Genomic DNA, 23,846 nt, shown 5'->3' on the forward strand with positions numbered 1-23,846 from the left:
TGATAGTTCGATAATTTTCACAACTGTAAACAGCTGCTTTCTTTGGGATTGGAGTTGTTATATTCTTCTTGAAGTGCGAGAGTATTTCACCTGTCTCATACCTCTTGCTCACCAGATGGTAGAGCTTTGTCATGGCTGGCTCTCCCTGTATACTCCTGAGGCCTTGTTTCAACTTAGGTCTTTCAGTGCTCTGTCAAACTCTTCATGCAGTATCAGATCTCCCATTACATCTTCATCTACATCCTCTTCCATTTCCATAATATTGTCCTCAAGTACATTGCCCTTGTATATACCCTCTATACACTCTATCCACCTTTCTGCTTTCCCTTCTTTGCTTAGAACTGGGTTTCCATCTGAGCTCTTGATATTCATACAAGTGGTTCTCTTTTCTCCAAAGGTGTCCTTAATTTTCCTGTAGGCAGTATCTATCTAAACCCTAGTGAGATATGCCTCTACATCATTACATTTGTTCTCTAGCCGTTTTGCACTTCCTGTCAATCTCATTCTTGAGACGTTTGTATTCCTTTTTGACTGCTTCATTTACTACATTTTTATATTTTTCTCCTTTCATCAATTAAGTTCAATATATCGTTTGTTACCCAAGGATTTGTACTAGCCCTCGTCTGTTTACCTACTTGAACCTCTGCTGCCTTCACTATTTCATCCCTCAGAGCTACCTATTCTTCTTCTTCTACTGTATTACTTTCCCTCATTCTTGTCAATCGTTCCCTAATGCTCTCCCTGAAACTCTCTACAACCACTGGTTCTGTCAGTTTATCCATGTCCCATCTCATTAAATTCCCACCTTTCTGCAGTTTCTTCAGTTTTAATCTACAGTTCATAACCAATAGATTGTGGTCAGAGTCCACATCTGCCCCTGGAAATGTCTCAGAATTTAAAACCTGGTCCTAAATGTCTCTCTTACCATTGTATAATCTATCTGAAACCTTCCAGTATCTCCAGGCCTCTTCCATGTATGCAACCTTCTTTTATGATTCTGAAACCAAGTGTTGCCTATGATTAAGTTATGCTCTGTGCAAAATTCTACAGTCAGCTTTCTCTTTCATTCCTTACCCCATTCCATATTCACCTAGTACGTTTACTTCCCTTCCCTTCCCTTCCCTCCCCTCCCCTTCCCTTCCCTTCCCTTCCCTTCCCCCCTTCCCTTCCCTTCCCTTCCCTTCCTTTCCTTTTCATACCATCGAATTCCAGTCACCCATGACTATTAAATTTTCATTTCCCTTCACTATCTGAATAATTCCTTCTATCTCATCGTACATTTCATCAATCTCTTTGTCATCTGCAGAGCTAGTTGGCATGTAAACTTGTACTACTGTGGTAGGCGTGGGCTTCGTATCTGTCTTGGCCACAATAATGAGTTCACTATGCTGTTTGTAGTAGCTTACCTGCATTCCTATTTTTTATTGATTATTAAACCTACTCCTGCATTACCCCTATTTGATTTTGTGTTTATAACCCTGTATTCACCTGACCAGAAGTGCCACTGAACTTCACTAATTCCCACTATATCTGACTTTAACCTATCCATTTCCATTTTGAAATTTTCTGACTACCTAAGGGATCTCACATTCCACGCTTCATCTGTAGAGCATCAGTTTTCTTTCTCCTGATAACAATATCCTCTTGAGTAGTCCCCGCCCAGAGATCCGAATGGGGGACTATTTGGTTCGCAGTACCAGCACAGCAAGGCTGTTTTGGTTAGTGTTACAAGGTCAGATCAGTCAATCATCCAGACTGTTGCTCCTGCAACTGCTGAAAAGGATGCTGCTCATCTTCAGGAGTCACACATCTGCCTGGCCTCTCAACAGATGCCCCTCCGTTGTGGTTCCACCTGCGGTACGGCTATCTGTATCGCTGAGGCACGCAAGCCTCCCCACCAACAGCAAGGTCCATGGTTCTTGGGGGCGGCCTGTAACATACTCCTGAAAATTGAATATGCTGTTTCATGATTCCTCTAAAGATCTTCCGTATGTCTAATTAGACTCAGCAGCAGAGATCTTTCAGGTGTGGGCAGCTGTAGAATCCAAAAAATTATTAAAAAAAACTAAACAACTGATATTTTTTATGAGATTGTAAATGACGAAATTGTTTTTTGGAGACTGTGCAGTAGTGAATGTAGCCATTCCAAATTCCCTGTTCAGCAGAAATACATTTACACAGTGTGTCTAAAAAAAGTTACGTGTGTGTGTGTGTGTGTGTGTGTGTGTGTGTGTGTGTGTGTGTGTGTGTGTGTGTGTGTGTGTGCGCGCGCTGTGTACTATAATGTTACAGATTCAGTGAAATAAATGTAAGGCATGCCTGGCTATCTCCTGTGAGTATAGAGATGCAGATACACGCACACGCACACTTGTGCTTGAAGTGAGTCAGTAGTTTTTGGGAATGTGTTAATCCTTTATTTGGCAAAGAAGAGAGGAAAAAATAGACACAATGGAACTTTCACCAGATGCTGGTCCTGTATTAAGGAAGACAGAGCGACGACAGATTGCTGTCGTAGACAGGTCTATCAACTTTTTGGATGTACTTTTCTGTCTACCGTTATTGTGTGTGTATTTGGTTTTTGTCGTGTTACACTATCAATAATATCATGTTATATTTTTATTTTCCATTCTTTTGTTGTGACTCCCCCCCCCCGCCCGTCCCCTCTCCCCACCCCCCAAAAACATATTTTCACTTCCTATTATGTAATGTGTGCCCCCCCCCCCCCCCACAAAAAAAACATATTTTCACTTCCTATTATGTCATGTGTGCTCCCCCCCCCCAAAAAAAAAAAAAATAATATATATATATATATATATATATATATATCACACACACACACATGTGTTTTCACTTCCTATTATGTCATACGTCCTTGCTTTCATTCTTAATTGGTATCCATGTAAGTAGACAGTAGTAAATATGTAGTTCTGTTGATTGATATCCAGTCACAGGAATGTGTAATTTCATATGAGGTATTGAGTAGATGTAATATTACTACTGTGTATTGACCACCTTGTTTGTATCATCATTGCATGTTACCTGCAAATATAATTAAAATAATTTTAATTTTTCATGGGTGTTTTTATGTCCGCCATACTTGTCTGAGATGAACTGATCTGTTATAGTGAATGCTCATTGAAGATGAAAGAAAGTAGTTTTCAGTGTGGAATGACTCTCCTATACTAGGAGCAATGAAATTAAAAACAATATTCTTGCCACACTTTGGTCTCCGCTATTCATAACTTTCTTGCTGAACTTCATTGTGCTGCTAGCTCGGTTGTCTTTATCTGGTTCCCAAGTTGTGGGTATCCTGGGAATGAACTGGCCGATCATTTGGCTAGAGGAACGCTACTTGCTTCCTCTTCACTTCATCGACCACAGGTTCAGATTTGCAGGTGCACAACAGATCTCTGCTCGCTTGGATACAGATCTGACAGATTACTGCACCTTTTAATAAACTCTGCATGATCAAGCTGAATAATGCAGCATTGTGCTCTACCTTTTGCTTCTCCTGGAAGAAATCCACAATCCTATGTTATCTCTGCATCAGTCATATCAGGGTAACACACAGTTTTCTTTTTCGTTACGAACACATTATGGTTGTAGCTCATATCTTGGTGTGTAATGCCCACTCCTTTTGCCTGTCCGTACTATATACAAACTTCTAGAATCATTGCCTATAATATTGGTGGACAATTGATGGATGGTTGAATGAGTTCTCAATTTTATCCATGAAAGAGGTTATTGTTATCAGTTCTAAGATCTGTATCTACAGAGCAGGGCCAGGGAGGTTGGCCACGGGGAGTGTGTCAGCGCATGCTACTTCCGGAGGATACCAGACCCTACAACTCCTTGATCATGCTATTCCTCCAACCCTCTTTCACTTCAGGTTTCACAGAAGTAATATAGGACAACAATATACTTTCCTGTTGGTTTGCATTTTTCTCAAAAAAGTAGCTCTAACTGCTACAATATTGGATATTTCCATCAGAATGCATCTCCCATTGTCATAGTTTCTGTATTTAAATCCCAAAGAATTGAGAATTCTTCTACTCAAATGGCAGCTCCCTTTGAAAACAATCTTGTTGTTGAAAAAATCTGCTACCTTCTGCCTTCTAGGATACTTACCACTGTCACAAAATTCCGATACAGTATGGTGAACATCATCTTCCTGGAAATCGTACGAATTAGTGACAGTTCTTCTTCCACCAATAACTTTCCTTGCAGATTGAAATTTCAATTCTTGATAAAGGTTTCCGTTGCCCGTCCTGCAAATATTCTCTCTGGGATTCGTAGCTGTACTGATAAGATTTCATCTCATCTGGCAGTTTCTTTAGGGTTGCAAAGAAATTCATATACCTTGTATATAATGCTCACAGTCTGTCTTTGAGTGTTTTGAAACTGCAATCTTAACTCACAATGAAAAGCAGTACTATCTGATGAAAATCCTGGCTCTTTAAACTTCCATGAAGGGCACACATAAGAGACTGCTTGGATAGTGGGTGGCAACAAAGTTGAAAAGCCTCACTAGCAGTAGCAAGAGTGAAATGTAGTATTGCCACACCTAATTATATGTGTTCGTTTGGTAGCCATCGCTTCTTAAGATGCAACCTGAATGGCAACTGTGGTAGAAATTACACTGTGGCAACAGTGTGAGCTTAATTGTGGACCAAAGCCAAAGGCTTCTCGTTGGCACTTGGAAACGGAGGAATTATTGCTGCTTCCTAGTATAGTTCTATTTTGCTGTAACATGGGGTATGATTTGTTACCAGTATGAAGACTAGTTTGACACTGCTCTCGATGCTAGTCAATCCTGTGACAGTGTGCGCTCCTGTCTAATTCGGTAAACCTAATCCATTTGAACTTTCTTACTGTTTTCAAACCTTTATTTTCCTCTTTGGTATTTATTTTCCTGTACTTCCTTGCAGTACCAATTTAGTTACTCCTTGGTGCCTGAAGATGTCATATCAACCTATCCCTCTTTTTGTAAAGTTGTGCCCTGTAACAATTTTCTCTTGATTTCAGTCAGTACCCCTGTATTAAACACGTGATCTACCTATTCAATCTTCAGCATTCACCACATTTGAACATTTAAAATTCTCTTCTCATCTTATCTTACCATACATGTTCTACTATAATATAATGCTATACTCAAGACAAAAACTGCCAGAAAAGACTACCTGACACACACATAAAATATGTAACTTAAAAGACATATTTATCACGTCCAGAAATTTTTCTTACTTTTGCCTGTGTACATTTATAGTCATCTTTATTTGTGACATTGACTTTTATTTTGAAGTCCAAATAGCAACACTCCTCTATTCTTTTCGCTGTGTAATTTCTTAATCTAATTCCTCAGCATCAGCTGATCCAATCTGACACCACCTCTATAGCCATGTTTTCCCCTTGTTAATGTATGTTTGAAACCACCTTCCAAGACACTATCCATTCTGTTTAATTCATGTTCCGGTGCCTTTGCCATCTTTGACAAACTTTGGCAAATGTGTGAAGTTCTAGGTTTTATTTCTTGCTGTAAGTGCAGACTGAGTAACATGACGGGTAAGATAGAACAGTGCATCATGTGATACATCATCACACATTTTCTTGTTGTGAATGTATAGTGCTTTTAATTCCCAATAATATGAGAGATTTCTGCTTACAGGGCGTGGTGGTGACAGCACAAGCGATTTGTCAGGTGATGGCCACAAATCTGTTAGAGGGGATACAAAGACTGGAGTCCTGCAGGATGACAAAAAGGCTAAAGAACTTTCAAATGATAAAGAACATTCAGAAAAGCCCAAAACAGTGGTGTCATCGGTGCAGCTGACATTGCAAGATCCTATTACTAATTCAGTGCTGCGAGAACTGGAGTCGCAGAGCGACGGAGGGGAATGGCACCCCCCAGGAGGGGCACTGTACACGGAGGTTCCGAGCCCTCCGGCTGTCATCTCCACCTGTGGCATCACGGACCACCCAAAACCACCTGGAGTCAGCCCTTCTCATGAGCCCTCATCACTTCCTGACAGGATCGACGTCACGAATGTTACTAAGCAAGTCAGCGCAGAAAATTCTACAGCAGTACCAGCTTTTGTTGAGAGCACCCAGCTGTTTGTTGAGGCTCATGAGGAAAAGTTGATTTCTGAAGTCAGCAAGTTAACAAACAGTGTGGTGGCTTTGGGAGGTCCTGAGCTGGTGGAGCCCAGGTCTGGTACTGGTGCTGTGGATGCCAGCCATTCAGAGCTCCTGGGTGCACCTGAACTGAGGACAGCCAGTGCTCTGAAATTAGATGCTGCTGAGAAGAATGAGGTATGAAGCAAATGTTTAAGTGTGGACGGAAATGTACTGCCAATGCCACACCCATTAGCTCTCCGTAATTCTTCCTCTCCTCTTCCCCCTCTCCCCCTCCTCCTCTTCCCCCTCTCCCCCTCCTCCCCCTCCTCCTCTTCCCCCTCTCCCCCTCCTCCTCTTCCCCCTCTCCCCCTCCTCCTCTTCCCCCTCCTCCTCTTCCCCTCCTCCTCTTCCCCTCCTCCTCTTCCCCCTCCTCCTCTTCCCCCTCCTCCTCTTCCCCCTCCTCCTCTTCCCCCCCTCCTCCTCTTCCCCCCCTCCTCCTCTTCCCCCCCTCCTCCTCTTCCCCCCTCCTCCTCTTCCCCCCTCCTCCTCTTCCCCCCTCCTCCTCTTCCCCCCTCCTCCTCTTCCCCCCCTCCTCCTCTTCCCCCCCTCCTCCTCTTCCCCCCCTCCTCCTCTTCCCCCCCTCCTCCTCTTCCCCCCCTCCTCCTCTTCCCCCCTCCTCCTCTTCCCCCCTCCTCCTCTTCCCCCCTCCTCCTCTTCCCCCCTCCTCCTCTTCCCCCCCTCCTCCTCTTCCCCCCCTCCTCCTCTTCCCCCCTCCTCCTCTTCCCCCCCTCCTCCTCTTCCCCCCCTCCTCCTCTTCCCCCCCTCCTCCTCTTCCCGCCCTCCTCCTCTTCCCCCCTCCTCCTCTTCCCCTCCTCCTCCTCTTCCCCTCCTCCTCCTCTTCCCCTCCTCCTCCTCTTCCCCTCCTCCTCCTCTTCCCCCCTCCTCCTCTTCCCCCCTCCTCCTCTTCCCCCCTCCTCCTCTTCCCCCCCTCCTCCTCTTCCCCCCTCCTCCTCTTCCCCCCTCCTCCTCTTCCCCCCTCCTCCTCTTCCCCCCCTCCTCCTCTTCCCCCCCTCCTCCTCTTCCCCCCCTCCTCCTCTTCCCCCCCTCCTCCTCTTCCCCCCCTCCTCCTCTTCCCCCCTCCTCCTCTTCCCCCCCTCCTCCTCTTCCCCCCTCCTCCTCTTCCCCCCTCCTCCTCTTCCCCCCTCCTCCTCTTCCCCCCTCCTCCTCTTCCCCCCCTCCTCCTCTTCCCCCCTCCTCCTCTTCCCCCCCTCCTCCTCTTCCCCCCCTCCTCCTCTTCCCCCCCTCCTCCTCTTCCCCCCCTCCTCCTCTTCCCCCCCTCCTCCTCTTCCCCCCTCCTCCTCTTCCCCCCTCCTCCTCTTCCCCCTCCTCCTCCTCCTCCTCTTCCTCCTCTTCCTCCTCCTCCTCTTCCCCCTCCTCCTCCTCCTCCTCTTCCCCCTCCTCCTCCTCCTCCTCTTCCCCCTCCTCCTCCTCTTCCCCCTCCTCCTCCTCCTCCTCTTCCCCCTCCTCCTCCTCCTCCTCTTCTTCCCCCTCCTCCTCCTCCTCCTCTTCTTCCCCTCCTCCTCCTCCTCCTCTTCCCCCTCCTCCTCCTCCTCCTCTTCCCCCTCCTCTTCCTCCTCTTCCCCCTCCTCCTCTTCCTCCTCCCCCTCCTCCTCTTCCTCCTCCCCCTCTCCCCCTTCCCCCTCTCCCCCTCCCCCTCCCCCTCCCCATCCTCTTCCCCCCTCTCCCCCTCCCCCTCCCCCTCCTCTTCCCCCCTCTCCCCCTCCCCCCTCCCCCTCCCCCTCCTCTTCCCCCCTCTCCCCCTCCCCCTCCTCCTCCTCTTCCCCCCTCTCCCCCTCCCCCTCCTCCTCCTCTTCCCTCCTCTCCCCCTCCCCCTCCCCCTCCTCCTCCTCTTCCCCCCTCTCCCCCTCCCCCTCCCCCCTCCTCCTCTTCCCCCCTCTCCCCCTCCCCCTCCCCCTCCTCCTCCTCTTCCCCCCTCTCCCCCTCCCCCTCCCCCTCCTCCTCCTCTTCCCCCCTCTCCCCCTCCCCCTCCCCCTCCTCCTCCTCTTCCCCCCTCTCCCCCTCCCCCTCCCCCTCCTCCTCCTCTTCCCCCCTCTCCCCCTCCCCCTCCCCCTCCTCCTCCTCTTCCCCCCTCTCCCCCTCCCCCTCCCCCTCCTCCTCCTCTTCCCCCCTCTCCCCCTCCTCATCCTCCTCCTCCTTAATAGGATCTTTACGGGACCTTCCTTTACAATTAAAGATGTTCTCTTCCTGGTTGTACTGATACTGAATTTTAGTCACAATTACATTAATATGTCCAGAAGACCAATAGTTGCATCATTAATTGGAATGATGGTAGTAACAATAATAAAGACAATTTTAAGTAAAACAAGATTTTGATGACAGAGAGGCATCAAGCTTCCACACCAATTCAACCTATATTTCAGTGGATGTTAGTGGTTGATAATGTAATTAAATGAAATTGGAAAGCATGTGTTTGGTGGGAAGGGGGATGGGGGGAGGGAGCAGAATGAAAACTTCTGTGCAGGTTAGCAAAGGAGATGGACAGTGTGCCTAGCACCCATCATTATTATTAAGTTTTCAGTTCAATTGTGTAACAGGAGCACGTAGTTTGGGTTGAATAATTAAAAGTGAAGAATGTGTGTAAATACAAGTCACAGTTCCTTAGAAGAGCATTTCAACCCTGACAGTTATCAGCACACTTCCCCTGCTTACGTACTGTCTTCATTTAATTTTGCATTTAATATTCGTTGATATTCGATTTGCTCAAAGTTTTGCTTACCTCTACTAGATTCCGAGAATCCACTTGACTGTATGAAACTTCACACACATTGCAGTTCAAAACATTGCATTTTCAGAACTATGTTACCCAGTAAATATCCTTCTTTCCTGTGTTCTGTGTTGTTGTTGTTTATTGTAGTGGTAGAGATGTTACACATTTGTTCTTCGATACAAGCACTGAGGATAATTAAGGGTTCAGAAAGACACATTGTGTGGTGGCTGTTGTGCTCATTTGGTCACGTTGATTTGTCTGAGCACACGAGCTACTGTGGTCACAAGCAGTTGTTGCAGACGTAGAACTAGTTAGTTTTTTGTTCTATAGATCAAATTCATGATAAACATTAAGATGTGGAATGTTTCAGCAGAACAAACATAAACCATTTACATGCAACAGAATAAAAAATGATAGGAATCTCGTGTCCACAAGGCACATCAGGTTGACAGACCGGCAGTTGCCACAATGTCTTGCTGCCAGTGAACCATCTGGGCCACAGACTGGAGAGGTAGCTGAAGAGTTAACTCCTGACCCACAGCAGCTGTCAGTATTGAGTTGTTAAGGAGAAACCTCTTTAATCTAAATTCGAAAACATTTCCATTATCTGTCAGACATTTTATTTCCATGGATAGATTGTCAGAGTTTCATAGGTGCATATTTCACCCCTTTCTGTGCTAAGGTCAGTTTCATTAAAAGGTAATGCAGATCATTTTGCCTTCTAGCATTGTAATTGTGATTACCTCTGTTACTCTGAAATTGTCATGTCTTGAAACTTCCTGGCAGATTAAAACTGTGTGCCCAACCGAGACTCGATCTCGGGACCTTTGCCTTTCGCGGGCAAGTGCTCTACCATCTGCAAGGTTTGCAGGAGAGCTTCTGTAAAGTTTGGAAGGTAGGAGACGAGGTACTGGCAGAAGTAAAGCTGTGAGTACCGGTCGTGCTTCGGTAGCTCAGATGGTAGAGCACTTGCCCGCGAAAGGCAAAGGTCCCGAGTTCGAGTCTCGGTCAGGCACACAGTTTTAATCTGCCTGGAAGTTTCATATCAGCGCACACTCCGCTGCAGAGTGAAAATCTCATTCTGTCATGTCTTATTGATCACAAATTTCAAAAGTGAATAACTCTACTGTGAAGCTGTGCTTAATATTCCCAACTGCTTAGATGGATACATAAACTCCACACACAACTTTTTCGTGCAATGAATACTTTTCCCTGAGCAAGAAGTTACCCTGGAATGTTATCCCATAATTCATCAGTGAATAAAAATACAAAAAAATGTGTTAACCTACTGACCTCTATATCCCCAAAATTGGCAGTTATTCATAATGCAATGATTTCTGAATTTAAATATTTTAGCAGGTCTGCTACATCATTTTGACAGCTTAAGTTTTCTTCAATCACACTTCAAAGAACTTACAATTTTCTGCCCCAGTTATTATTTATTTTTGGTAAACTTAGGTTATATAATGTGGGATATTTTTGACAGTACAAAACTGGATGACTTGTATTTTTTAAAAGTTAAAAGCTAGCCCATTTCTACAAAATCATTCAGTAACTTTCACAGAAACATCGTTTCCTGTTTTCTCTGTTTATGCCTGTTTACTCAGCTACATAGCAATGCTTGTATCATCTGCAAACAGAACTAATACTGCTTCCTGATTCAAATAAAGTAGCTGGTCATTAACAGAAAGTGAGAGCAATAGTATGTCAATGATTGAACTCTGTGGGACTCGGTTATAATGCCTTCCCATGCAAATGATGCAGTGTCTCTCTTTGTATCGCTCCAACAGCCTAAGGTAGCTTTCTGCATGCTGTTCGTTAAATAAGAAATTACTCATTTTCTGAGCTGCATACTCCATAAAAACTTAACTTCTCTAAAAAAAAAATTATAACTGACACAATCAAATACCTTTGATAAGTCACAGATCATTCCAGTTGGTGATATTTTATTATGTGCTCGTTGAATGTATATGTATATCACTCAGTAAAAAGACTCCTTTGCAATCCAAACTGTGGTGGGCTAAGTATCACATACCTATACAGTTGGGTGACAAGCTTAGAGTACATTACTTTTTCAAAAATTTTGGAAAATTATGTAAGGATTGACACTGGATAAAAGTTATTGACAACTGTGGAGTCACTATTTTGCTATAGAGAGGCCTAACTCTAGCATATTTCAATCTTTCTGGGAAAAATCTTAAGTTTGTGACTCATTACGTACACGACTAAGTACGTCACATTTTGTAGGACCAAAACTTTTTAGTGTCTTATTGGAGATATTATCCATCTGGTGTGAACTTTTACTTTTTATAGTCACGCTAATCTTTCTTATTTCAGATGGAGACTTGAGATTAATTTTTATTTCACTAAATGATCTTTGTATTGTTTCTTCTGTGTGGTGTTTTGCTCTCTTCTGAACTAATTGCACTAATTTTCTCACCTATTTTTAAAAAGTGATTCTTAAAATATGTGCTACATTTGAACTTTTTTTAACAATGGTTCCATTCTCTTTGATACAGACTCATTAAGAAATACTTTGAATTTAGAGTTAGCATTAGGCTAATGGTAAACATCACATCAGTCAACATTTTTCAAGCTTCGTTTAAAATCTTCAGTAGTTTTGGCAGTAATCAGCTCCACTGTTGTCTTAGTATTTCTGAATGGTACATGGAGCTAGGTTATACAATAAGGTGACAGTCATGGGATACCTCCTAATATCATGTCGGACCTCTTTTAGCCTGGCGTAGTGCAGCAGCTTGATGTGACATGGACTCGACAAGTCGTTGGATGTCCCCTGCAGAAATATTGAGTCGTGCTGCCTCTATAGCCATCCACAATTGTGAAAGTGTTGCGGGTGTGGGACCTCCTGCACAAACTGACCATTCAATTCTGTCCACAAATGTTCGATGAGATTCACGTTGGGCGATCTGGATTTGCTCAAATTATCAGGAATGTTCTCCAAACTACTCACAATTATGGCCTGGTGACATGTTTGGGAACATGAAGTGCACAAATGGCTGCAAATGGTCCCAAAGTAGCCAAGTGTAACATTTCCTGTCAGTGGTTGGTTCGGTTGGACCACCCAGTCCATTCGATGTAAACACAGCCCACACTGTTATGGAGCCACCACCAACCAGCTTGCACAGTATGCTGTTGACAATTTGGAACCGTGTCTTCATGAAATCTGCACCACACTTGAACTTTGCCATTAGCTCTTATCAACTGAAATCGGGACTGGTCTAATCGGGCTACGGTTTTCCAGTCATCTAGGATCCAACTGATACGGTCACGAACCAAGGAGAGGCACTGCAGCCGATGTCACGCTGTTAGCAAAGGCACTTGCATTGGTCGTCAGCTGCTGTAGCCTTTATGCAGATTTTGCCACATTTTCCTAATGGATATGTTTCTTGTACATCCCACATTGATTTCTGCTACTATTTCATGCAGTGTAGCTCATCTGTTAGCACTAACAATTCTACACAAATGTCGCTGCTCTTGGTCGTTAAGTGAAGCCTGTCTGTCACTGCGTTATTTGTGGTGAGAGATAATGTACGAAATTTTGCGTTCTCATCACACTCTTGACACTGTGGGTCTTCTGAAATGGACTGTCGCATGCATCTAGCTCCAACTGCAATTCTGCATTCAAAGTCTTTTCATTCCTATAATGCCAACATAACTGTGTTGAAAACCCTTCAAAATGAATCACCTGGGTACAAATGACTGCTCCGCCAAAACACTGCCATTTTATATCTTGTGTACATGATGATACTGCTATCTGTATATGTGTTACCACTATCACGTGATTTTTGTGACCTTCGTGTATAATGTGACTCTCTGTGCATCGTGATCTGACAATCTGTATACGACACGACGGGTATGTGTCTGTTTAACTGCTGTTCGTTGAATGAATACATTGTCTATAAGGGTCATATATCTTGAGCAACTCAGGTAGGGAAATTTATGACTGATATCAAATAATAAGTGGCTAAAAGACTTCTAGATCACTTTTCCTGTAAGATTTTTCCAGAAATTTACATTAAAATTGTGACAAATTAATAATCCCTCCCTTCTGCCTGAAAGAGAGCATCAGAATGCTTCATGAAAATTTCACAGCTACCCAATGGAGACCTTCTGTATCATGTTCTATACAGAACTTACATATTTCCACATTTTTGTGTTTATATTCCTTTTTTATGAATGTGACAATGTCTCCTTTATCCATATTGGATCTAAATGACTATGCAGCTAACTTATAACCATTTACATTAAGATTTGCTGTCCCTGTTGTTATATGATATGCAGATAGACAAATGACAATGATTCCTTTCCAGCTACTAAGATCTTAGAAACAAGTGCAAACAAATTAAGAAGTCATCTACTTTGTTTTACCTCCCCTCTTCGCATATTCTGATGAAACAAGTTGATTTCACTTTTTCCTTTATTTCACTTTCTTCTCTGTTGTTATAAGATGAATTGTGAATATCTGACATCTGAATTTCCTTCAATGCTGTTTGCCTGAATTTGATCTATTGTCTGTGTCTCTTGTGACTGCAATAACCACAGGGATTTGTCTTCTTGCATTGCTTACACCCAGCACGTTTTCTGCTAAGTAAGAGGTAATGATTCACTGCTTGTTCTGTATTGCACTTTGTCTCTGCAGAGAATATTATGCAAGATAAGTGGTAACACAAGTTTTGTTTCAGCTAGGATAACAGGGTGTCATCCAGAAATAGACTAAATATAGTAGGAGTAGGATCAGGAGAAAAATACAGTATAGTAAAATATATGCAAGCATAGAAAGTTTTGTAAAGCGACTTCGCCTTTTCAATGTTGGACAACAAGGTGAAAAATTATCAGATTGGTGAAGGGCTGACGCAGATTCCAAGGAAACTTGTTTTGTGCTATGTTAGTGCATATTTCACAATAGTGCAAGTGAAGTGTCAACCTGATCCATGGAGGTTTGTTCATACAGCCTTTTTTTAATGCAGTTGTGCACATTTTGTACACATAGATACACTGATAAACTGCAGTACTGAGTTTTTATCTTTACTATTGTGAGAGAATTTTATTACCAGTGGAAATAAATTCAGATTAAGTGAGTGTTTATAAAGAGTCTGCTGCATCATTTTAAACAGTTAAGAAATGGATGGTTGAAGACTAGCCATTAATATCTTAAAGATGGTTCATATGAAAATGTCAAAAATGGGAATGGCAGCTGAAAGTCAAAGGTGATCATCAATATGGTATTCGTCAGTTGGTGATGAGAGTGGCATGAAATAGCTGAAGTAAAAGGCATACGGCAAGAAGAAATGTACAGTACGTTGTACGTAGAGAGTTATATATGAAAAACTGTGTGGGAGACAGATTCTGCATTTGTTGAATAGTGACAAGACCATATGTGAAAAGAAGTTTCTCATTAAAGTTGGGACTGTTTTAAAGTGTTCTTAGCCAATTTGTTACTGCATATGAGACCATGGTTCACTTATTTACCCGAGTCAAAGTAGTGAGTGGATGCTAGTGGCCCTGTACTGATTAAAGAGCAATTGACTTCATATGCTGAAAAGACTAAACAAAGAATGTTTGAGGCCAAAATCAAATATCGTAATAATATCTTAATGATGTTTGAGGCCAATAATTCTCAAGATGAAAAAAATTATAATGGAGAAACAAATAGGGAGAATATGGTTAATATGAATGGTGAATGAAGCAGAGCTTTGTTTTGTTGTTAAATTTTGATTTTTCTTCTGTAAAGTAGTTAATTTAGAGTGATGTTGGTATGACTTGTGATTTTTCCAATCTCTATGTAGAGTTATAATGTTCATATTCCTGATCTTTTTTAGTTGACAAAATTATTGAATCGGATAGATAAAAAATCTATTCACCAAGTGGTAGCAGAACACACATATAAAAGGTGGTTGTAATTGGCAAGCTTTCAGAGCCAGTGGCTCCTTCAGTCAGAAGGATTGAAGGGGAAGGAAGAGGGGTGAAGGAAAAGGACTGGAGAGGTCTAGTAAAAGGGGTAGATTTCCTTCACTCCTCGTCTTTTCCCTTCAATCCTTCTTCTTGAAAAAGGAGCCACTGGTTCTGATAGCTTGCCAGTTACAACCATCTTTTATGTGTGTGTTCTTCTGCCGCTTGGTGAGTAGATTTTTTTTTTATTTGTCCAGTTAAATATTTTGTCAGTAATTGATTATTTTTGTTGATCTTTTTTAGTGACGTATTAAAATAAAAATAACACATTTTGTTGCCTCGGATACAGTGTTTAAAGCTAGTTGTCATCTTTCAGCCATCGGAGAAGGCTCCACTGTCCCCAACGGTGCCAGCCCCAGTTGAAGTTGCAGATACTGCTCCTAGAGAGGAGGAAGCAGTCAAGGAACTGACTGAAACCACACCTGACTCCTATTGTGTAGATGGGAATCTCGTGTCCACAAGGCACATCAGCTCGACAGACCAGCAGTTGCCACAATGTCTTGCTGCTAGTGAACCATCTGGACCACAGACTGGAAAAGTAGCTGAAGAGTTAACTCCTGCCCCACAGCAGCTGTCAGTATTATCCGAAGGTGATGTAATTGTGCCCTCGGAGGATGTTAGTGAGCGTGTTCCTAGCCCAGTGACAATGTGTGCAAACAGTGAAAGTGCACATCAAGTAGTTCAGTCATCGAATGCCATAGACGCTAATGTGGTTAGTGAAACGTCAGAAGGAAAGTTGGAAAGCAGTATTTTGGACCTTCAAGATGTTGAATTTGCTGACGCAGATGCCGAAGATGGAGATGATGAAGCTGAACGTGAAGAGGACAAAAAAAGGCAAAAAGTGAGTTGAATAGTTAACAGTAAATACAAGAACAAAACAAGTGTAGTAGTTGATAATGATAAAACACTAAAGAAACAATTGTTTCTGTGGAGGTTGATGTTAAGCATAATTGGAAAATGCAGTAAAAACTTATCTATATTTATTTTCTACAATATGAATAGGATAGATTACTATTCACCATATAGAGGAGATGTTGAGTCGTAGACAGGTACAATGCTATAAACTTAAGCTTTTGGGTCTTAAATTTTTAGCAGTTTCTTCATTGTGCCTGTCTGCAACTCGTTGCCGCCTTCTGTGTGGTAAGTAGCAGTCTATCCTTTTCAAGCTACAGTGGGGGAACACATATACATAAAAGGTATTACAGTTTGTGAGCTGTCAGAGCCAGTGGCTGCTTCTTCTGGCAGAAGGATTGAAGGGGAAGGGGAAGGGAAAAGGATGAAGGAAAAGGACTGGTGATGTTTAGGAAAAGGGGCGAGTTTGGAAAAGTTGCCCAGAACCCTGAGCCAGGGAAGACTCACCGAATGGGGTGAGAAGGAACGACTGGTTGTTGGAGGACATTTAATTCTCATCAGCTGCAGTCCCCAACAGTCGGTCTTTCCTTCTCATCCCATCTGGTGAGTCTTCCCTGACTCTAGATTCTGGGCGACTTTTCCGAGCTATCTCCTTTTCCTGAACATCACCAGTCCTTTTCCTTCATCCATTTTCCTTCTCCTTCAGCCCTTCTGCCAGGAGCCACTGGCTCCAAAAGCTTGCTAACTGTAATACTTTTTATGGTTTTTTTCCCCTCCTGCCACTGGTTGGTGAGTAGGTTTTTATCCATCCAGTTACATTATATTTTCAAAAATTGATTTTTGTCAATTATCTTTTCCGTGTTGTAGTTATTCCATCCTGGACTTTCCATTGGTTTGTGTTTATTTTCTGGCATTTAATTGAGCCGCCTCCCATTAGCAGATATCTGAATTCTCAACTTTTGTTGATAGTCTTGCCTTGGATGATGTACCTTCATCCTGTGTTATGGATCCTTGGTTCCATTTGACTTCTGAGGTTTGAATAAGAAACGAAACTTTAAGAGAATGTTCATTTACAATCAACTTCAGCATTTGAATAGGGCTGCTATCACTGTTGCCACTATACCACTGTTCAAAAGGGAAAATGTAGTGCCACCTGAAGCTGTACACAGCTACAGCCACCAAACCAGCTGCTGCTCACTCCCATCGCTCCAGTGATAGATATTCCGCCAAACTTGTGGCCCCTCTGCCTAGGCAGTTTCTTTTACAAGGTTGGCATGTGATGGCAGTGGTACAGCATCAACCAAACTATACATCATAAGTAAGTGTATGTTAATTACAGTTACCTTTTGTACAGTTCTCCAGTTATGCTAAAGATCAGTTTAATGGAAGATTCAGTGAGTAAAAATAAAAATAATTGTCCCTTACAGAGTGGTGGTTCAGTTCACATGGAAATAGTTTATAATATCTCGACTAAACCAGATTGTCATGGGGATATGAGAGCTAAAAATGTAAAAATTATCACTACAAAAATGCCAAAATAAAAATGAACAAAATGTTATTTTTATCAAATGATTATATAATGAGGTGGTGTACTAATCAAAAATCGGATTTTGTCCAGAAATATATTTTCAAAGTTACCAAGTTAAAACATCTGTTAGATGAGACTGTCTGACACAAGGTACTTTGGCCTGTTGCTTCAATTGATAACTTAGATTGATTAAAAAGCCCTCCCCCCCTCCCATAATAAAAGAAAGTGCAAAAAATGTAATTTCTGCAGTAATCTGGCTTGGTAGGATTGCTTCATAGGTGCTACTCTCCATGAAACCTATCATGCCAATGCAAATAATAAGAGGTTATTCTGACTTAACAATAAATGTGCGTAATGTTTGGCATAATTCCTAAAAAGGGAAGCAAAAACTTGAATCACACAGTGGGAACTGATATAATAAATATAAGTAAAACAAAAACACTAGGAGACTGGTGTAAAATTGTCTGAAGTATTGTATTATAATGTGTAAAATTACGTTAGCTGAATTACCTGTCAGTGCTTTGTAGTACATGATAATATTAAATAGGAAAACACTTCCTTATGTTCTGCAAAATTTTATTTATTTGGTCACAACCTGCATTAAGCTTCGTAGTCCGTGTTCAAGTGACCGGTGAAACTCACAAACACACACAAAAATGATTTGTGACTTACACAGACATTATTTGTACAAAAAGATACAGAAATTATACACAATGTTCACATAGGAATCCATAATTTTTGTCACATAGAAATAATTATGTTAACTAAAAAAGGGAGCAAAGTTTTTATCTTGGGATACATTTAACAACTGATGAGAAATAAGACGAATTTGTAATTTAAATCCAGTATTTGCAATGAAAACTGAATTTAACAAAGGAAGAAAAAGAAAATTGTCTTATTATTCAATAGTAATCTGGTACTCCATGTCTTGTATTTGCTAGTTTCCAGTAAATTCATAATTCTGCTTTTTTAACAGAATGTAAAGTTTCGCACTCATCACATGGATGGTTTTCTGGTAGGATATTCGGTAAAAGTTGAATCTTTGGTCATTAAAATCCAACTTCTGTCGTGTTCAGATAACCTACAGACCGTCAAACATATTGCTTCCAGCAATGGCCTTAGCACTGCCCTGATTAGTAATATACTACAAAAAAAATGTGTAATATTATATCAGTTCTACATCTACATCTGTACTCTGAAAACCACTATGAGGTGCATGGTAGAGGGCACGTCCCATTGTACCAGTTATTAGTTTCTTCCTGTTCCATTTGCGTATGGAGCTTGGGAAGAATGATTGTTTGAATGCCTCTGTGCATGCAGTAATTATTCTAATCTTCTCCTCACAATCTCATGTGAATGATACGAAGGAGTTTGTAGTATATTCCTAATCATTTAAAGCCAGTTCTTGAAACTTCATTAATAGTATTTCTCGGCTAGTTTTCGTATATCTTCAAGAGACTTCCAATTCAGTTCCCACGGATCAAACCAAGCTATGACCATTCATGCTGCCCTTTACTGTATATGTTCAAAATCCCTTGTTAGTCCTATCTGGTGCGGGTTCCACACACTTGAGCAATTACTAGGATTGGTTGCACGAGTGACTTGTAAACAATCTCTTTAGTAGACTGATTGCACTTACCCAGTACTCTACCAATAAACTGAACTCTACCTCTATTTTACCTCAACTGAACCTGTGTAATCATTCCATTTCGTATCCTTACGAAGTGTTACAGCCAGGTATTCATGAGTTGGGCAGTTCCAAGAGTGACTCGGTGATGTTATTGTCATAGGATACTATTTTTTTGTTTTTGTTTAGTGGAATGCAAAATTTTAAATTTCTGAGGATTTAGAGGAATTTGCCAATCTTTGCACCACATTCAAATCTTCTCAAGATCTGACAAATATTTATGCAGCTTCTTTCAAATAGTACTTCTTTATATGTCACTGCATCATTTGCAAAAAGCCTGATTTTACAATATTATGAAAAGGGAAGTTGCTACTCACTATATAGTAGAGATGCTGAGTCACAGGTAGGCATAACAAAGAGACTGTCGTACGCTTTCGGCCAACAAGGCCTATGTTGAAAATGGATCTCTCTCTCTCTCTCTCTCTCTCTCTCTCTCTCTCTCTCTCTCTCTCTCTCTCTCTCTCTCTCTCTCTCTGTGTGTGTGTGTGTGTGTGTGTGTGTGTGTGTGTGTGTGTGTGTGTGTGTTTTTTGTGTACGCGTAGGTATGTTAGGAGGCAGCAACATTTCCTCAGTTTTGCAGACAGTTGGTAATTCATTCTCCAGTCTGGCTAATGCAGCCTATTCTTCACAATCTGAAATAAAAAATGTCCAGTGCTAACAAAATATATATATTGGTGTATCTCTCACAATTTGGGAGAGAGGATTTTTTATGAATTCACTGTACTGTGCTGAATGAAAGTTGACAAGGCATGGAAGTTTCTGTAAAATGGTGTAAAAGCAAGAGTGGGTATAAATGAAAAATGATGATCAGTACTGCAGGGATCATCCTGCAAAACCAACTACTGGATGGTAAATCTCATAATTTGCAGAAGACTTAAAGAACAAGGTGCACTGCTTCTACTTGGGCAACTGTGCCACCAGTCCCATCAATGTGGACATGCTATTTTCTAGCATGGATGGTTTTGAGACTGTGCAAAGTAGAAGGAAAGAGTTTACCTCACCTGCACTGCTAATGTTCAGAGAGCATGATGGCATACACCCAGAAGCAAATAATAAGAAAATGTAGGGAGAAGGGGTAATATCATGGTGATAGTGATTAGTCAGAAAGGAATAAGACAAAAATGATATGTTACTTTAGTCTAAGGAAGTGAAATCTTTGATTGGAATGTATATTGCAAAGAGAGGTTGAACACTGATGGTAGAGGTATGTTTATAGTTAAAAAAATGCGATAGTGTCCAGTGAGATTAGAACAGGTGGTGCAGCTGTACTGTTGTGCATACTTACTGCCTGGAGAGCTGAAGAAAAGTGAAATTTATACAAATTCAGAATGCAAAATAATTTGGGTGGATTAAACATGGTTATTTGATGCTTTTACAGGCACCCTGTCTCACAGCAGTAGTAGTGGCGAAATGTTTGAGGGAAAACTTGTAAAATATTTCATGTTAATTTCCTAGTCATGTTACAGTTTTAAGTGGAGTTTTTTTCTGACCAGCTATAGATTGGGGTGAATCAAGTGATTAGGGTGGATAGGAGGGACAGGGAAACATGTGGAGTTGTTCCAGATGCCTTATCTAAAAATTATCGCAGAACTGCATTGTAGAGGTGACAGCTTAGACCTGATAGTGACTGACAGACACGAACTCTTTGACTCTGCATATTAGTGACTATAAGGCCATTACAGTATCGCTGAATAAGGCTGTAAAGAGGAATATGAGGAACAGAAGGAAGATCTTTCTGCAGAACAAGAGCAGAAAGAAACATGCTTCACCATGCCTGACAGGACAACATGAAAGTTTCATCCCCAGCACTGATAATGATGAGCATCAGTGGACAAAGATAAAAAGCATTCTACAATATACTTTAGAGAGGTATGTGTCAAGCAAAATTGTGTGGGGATGGAAAAGACCCATAATGGTTCAACAGCTGTGCTAGAAAGCGGTTACGAAATGAAAGAGTGATGCACTGCAGATTTAAATGCAGCCAAAGCCTTGCAGATAAACAAAAACTAAACAAAACCAAAAGTGCAGTCTTGCCACAAGTTCTGAAAATCAGGGAAATTCTGACATGTCTCGTTTCTGTCTCAGTAGATGAAATGGTTTGTTTACTGAGATGTTCTGCATTGTTGCTGGCTGGGTGCAGCTGAGTATGTGCGCTGCTTCCCTACTCCCTCATCCTTACTGCTTCTCCCCTTTCTACCGCTCCCCTCAGCTTGTAGTCATGTAGTCAGTGCTGCCACCACTTCTTGCTGCTAGCTTAGCAGCTGCTGACAAGAGGCAGGGAGGTGTGAGGAGCAGTTTGTTTCAATCTGATTCCCAGAGACTGTTGCCACGGGGGCTGGAGACGGCGGTCACGTGTGAGCAAGTTGTCTGAGTAGCTGTGTGAATATGTGTGTGCTTTTGTTTTCCAACAAAGGCTATGGCCAAAAATTTAGTTGTGTGTGTGTGTGTGTGTGTGTGTGTGTGTGTGTGTGTGTGTGTGTGTGTGTGTGTGTGTGTGTGTGTGTGTTAGCTGGCCACATGAGTGGAGTTCCCCGATGGGCCAAAAGTGCAGGCCGTTTTTGATGATCTGAAGCCCATTGTTTATTGTTTCCCATTCATGTGCAATCAATCACTGCCTATTGTATCTAGTCTCACTGATCGGGCCACAGGCCAAGTCTGTCTGTGTGTGGCATAATGTGGCAGATTTTCATGGTTTATCCATGGACCCAGGACTGCAGTGCTCCTCGGCAGGCCAGAGGCCACGGGCAATGGATTTCACGAATTTAGACTGTCTCACCACAAGTTCATTGTACAGTGCCACATTTTATAGTCATTTTATTTATTCTAGTACATTTTGGCACTTTGAAAGTAGTTTTAAGTATTAGAAAGTATGCTTGATAAGAAGGAGTAAACTGTGGCAGCCTGTGGCAATTTGTGAGGTATGTTCTCATGTATTTCTTGAAAGAAAAATCACACAGTACTTCTAATATAATAGACATATCACAGTGGGTAATATCTGACAACAACAAACATAGTAGAGCCTACATTTTTTTGGCGGTCACCTATACTGTTGGTTTACACAACTCTTCCCCACCTTATACACTTCTTTCAAGAGACCTACGATTTTGTGAGTTATTTGTGAAATCAGTGAAGGTAGCGACTCCAAGAAAATGCATGTTTTTGTCACCAGATGTGTTTAGTTTTATTGAAATAAAATAACATTAGTGGTCTTAATAAAACATATATACCACCTCGCTTGCTTTCTCCATCTAAAAACCGTTCATTACAAAACACGTTGATGTTAGTACTCAAGATTTTTGCTCACACATTTAGAAATACAGAAGTCCTTGTCACTTGTCAACTTATGTCTTCACTTACGCTTTAGATCTCAAAATTTGTCAAAAAAAAAAAAAAAAAAGCTGAAATTTCTCTGGAAATCATTCACTTGGGGCAAATTGTGGCAACCCTGAATTGGCTTAGGGAGAGTCATGCATGAAGTGTTCAACTAATTCAAAAGTGAAATTCTGTCTGCTGACTCGACAGAAAATCTTAAGTTGTTTTGATCTTAATGTTAAAGCCATCTCTCCAGGCACTGAGAGATCATAAGGGTATTGTAATGGAGATTGACACAGAAAAGGCTGAAGTACTGAGTCCCTTCTCAACAATATTTCATAGAAAAAGATCGCACTGTAATACCTCCTTTAAATTGTCACATGAACTACGGAATGGCTGATATCGAAATAAGTGACGATGGTATAGAAAAGCAACTGAAGTCACTCAGCTGAAGAAAGGCCACTGGGCGTGATGGGATACCAGTACGATTGTACCTAGAGTATGTCAAATAACTCTCCCTCCTTCTAGCAGCAGTGTACCGTACATCTATGGAGGAGTGAAGTGTTCCTGATAACTGGAAAAAGGCACTGGTCATTGCCATTTTCAAGAATGGTCATCAAACAGATGCATAAAACGACAGGCCTATATCTCTGGTGTTGGTGAGCTGTAGAATTTTGGATTATGTCGTATGCTCACACGTTATGACATTCTGGAGACTGGAAACAACCTGTGTGGGGAATCAACAAGTTTGTAGCAAACAGAACACAGCATGTTATTCTCAATTGAGCAAAGTCTTGAGACATAAAAGTGATTTCAGGTGTACCCCTAAGGGGCTGTTCTAGGTCCATTACTTTTCACAATTTACATAAATGGCATAGTAGACAACATAGGAAGTACCTGTAGGCCTTTCATGGACGGTGCTGCTGTATGCAGAGAAATTGCAATCCTAGAAAATTGTAGTGAAATGCAGGCCCTGCAGAGGACCGAGGATTAGTGCAGGGAGTGGCATTTGACCCTCAATATAAACAAATGTTTCATATTTCATGTACATGGACAGAAAGACCCATTATTGCATGATAACATAGTTGCAAAATGATCACTGGAGGGGGTTACTCCCATAAAATATCTAGTAGTGCGTGTACGGTGTGATTTGAGATGGAACAACCACATGAAGCTAATCGCAGAAAATGCAGCCACCAGGCTCATTCATTGGAAGCATCATCAGGAGGTGGCATCCACCAGTAAAAGAGGTAGGTTACAAAGCCCTTATTCGGCCAATATTTGAATATTGCTCACGAGTATGGGTTCTGTACCAGTTACAGTTGATACAGAAAATAAAGATCATCCAAAGAAGAGCAGTACATTTCATTAGAAGTTCATTTAGTAACCACTAAAGTGTCACAGAGATGATCAGTGAACAACAGTGGCAGATGCTGCAAGAGAGGTGTTCTATATCACAGTGTAGTTAATTGTTAAAATTCCAAGAGTGTACATTTCTAGAAGAGTCCACAAATATATTGGTTTCCCCTCTGTATATCTTATTAAAAGACTATAAAGAGAAAATTAGAGAGATCCAAGTCCACACAGAGGCTTAC

General features: G+C 41.7%; 1 protein-coding gene across 1 annotated transcript in view; it reads left to right on the forward strand.

Moving 5' to 3' along the window:
• LOC124789117 overlaps window positions 1–23,846 on the forward strand; it is a 209,455-nt gene that overhangs the window by 50,067 nt on the left and 135,542 nt on the right. The window contains exons 6-7 of the mRNA XM_047256405.1: window positions 5,666–6,309; window positions 15,189–15,713. Coding sequence (XP_047112361.1) covers window positions 5,666–6,309; window positions 15,189–15,713 — 1,169 coding nt within the window. The remainder of the gene's footprint in view (window positions 1–5,665; window positions 6,310–15,188; window positions 15,714–23,846) is intronic.

This window comes from Schistocerca piceifrons, chromosome 3 (genome assembly GCF_021461385.2).
Source record: "Schistocerca piceifrons isolate TAMUIC-IGC-003096 chromosome 3, iqSchPice1.1, whole genome shotgun sequence".
NCBI lineage: Eukaryota > Metazoa > Arthropoda > Insecta > Orthoptera > Acrididae > Schistocerca > Schistocerca piceifrons.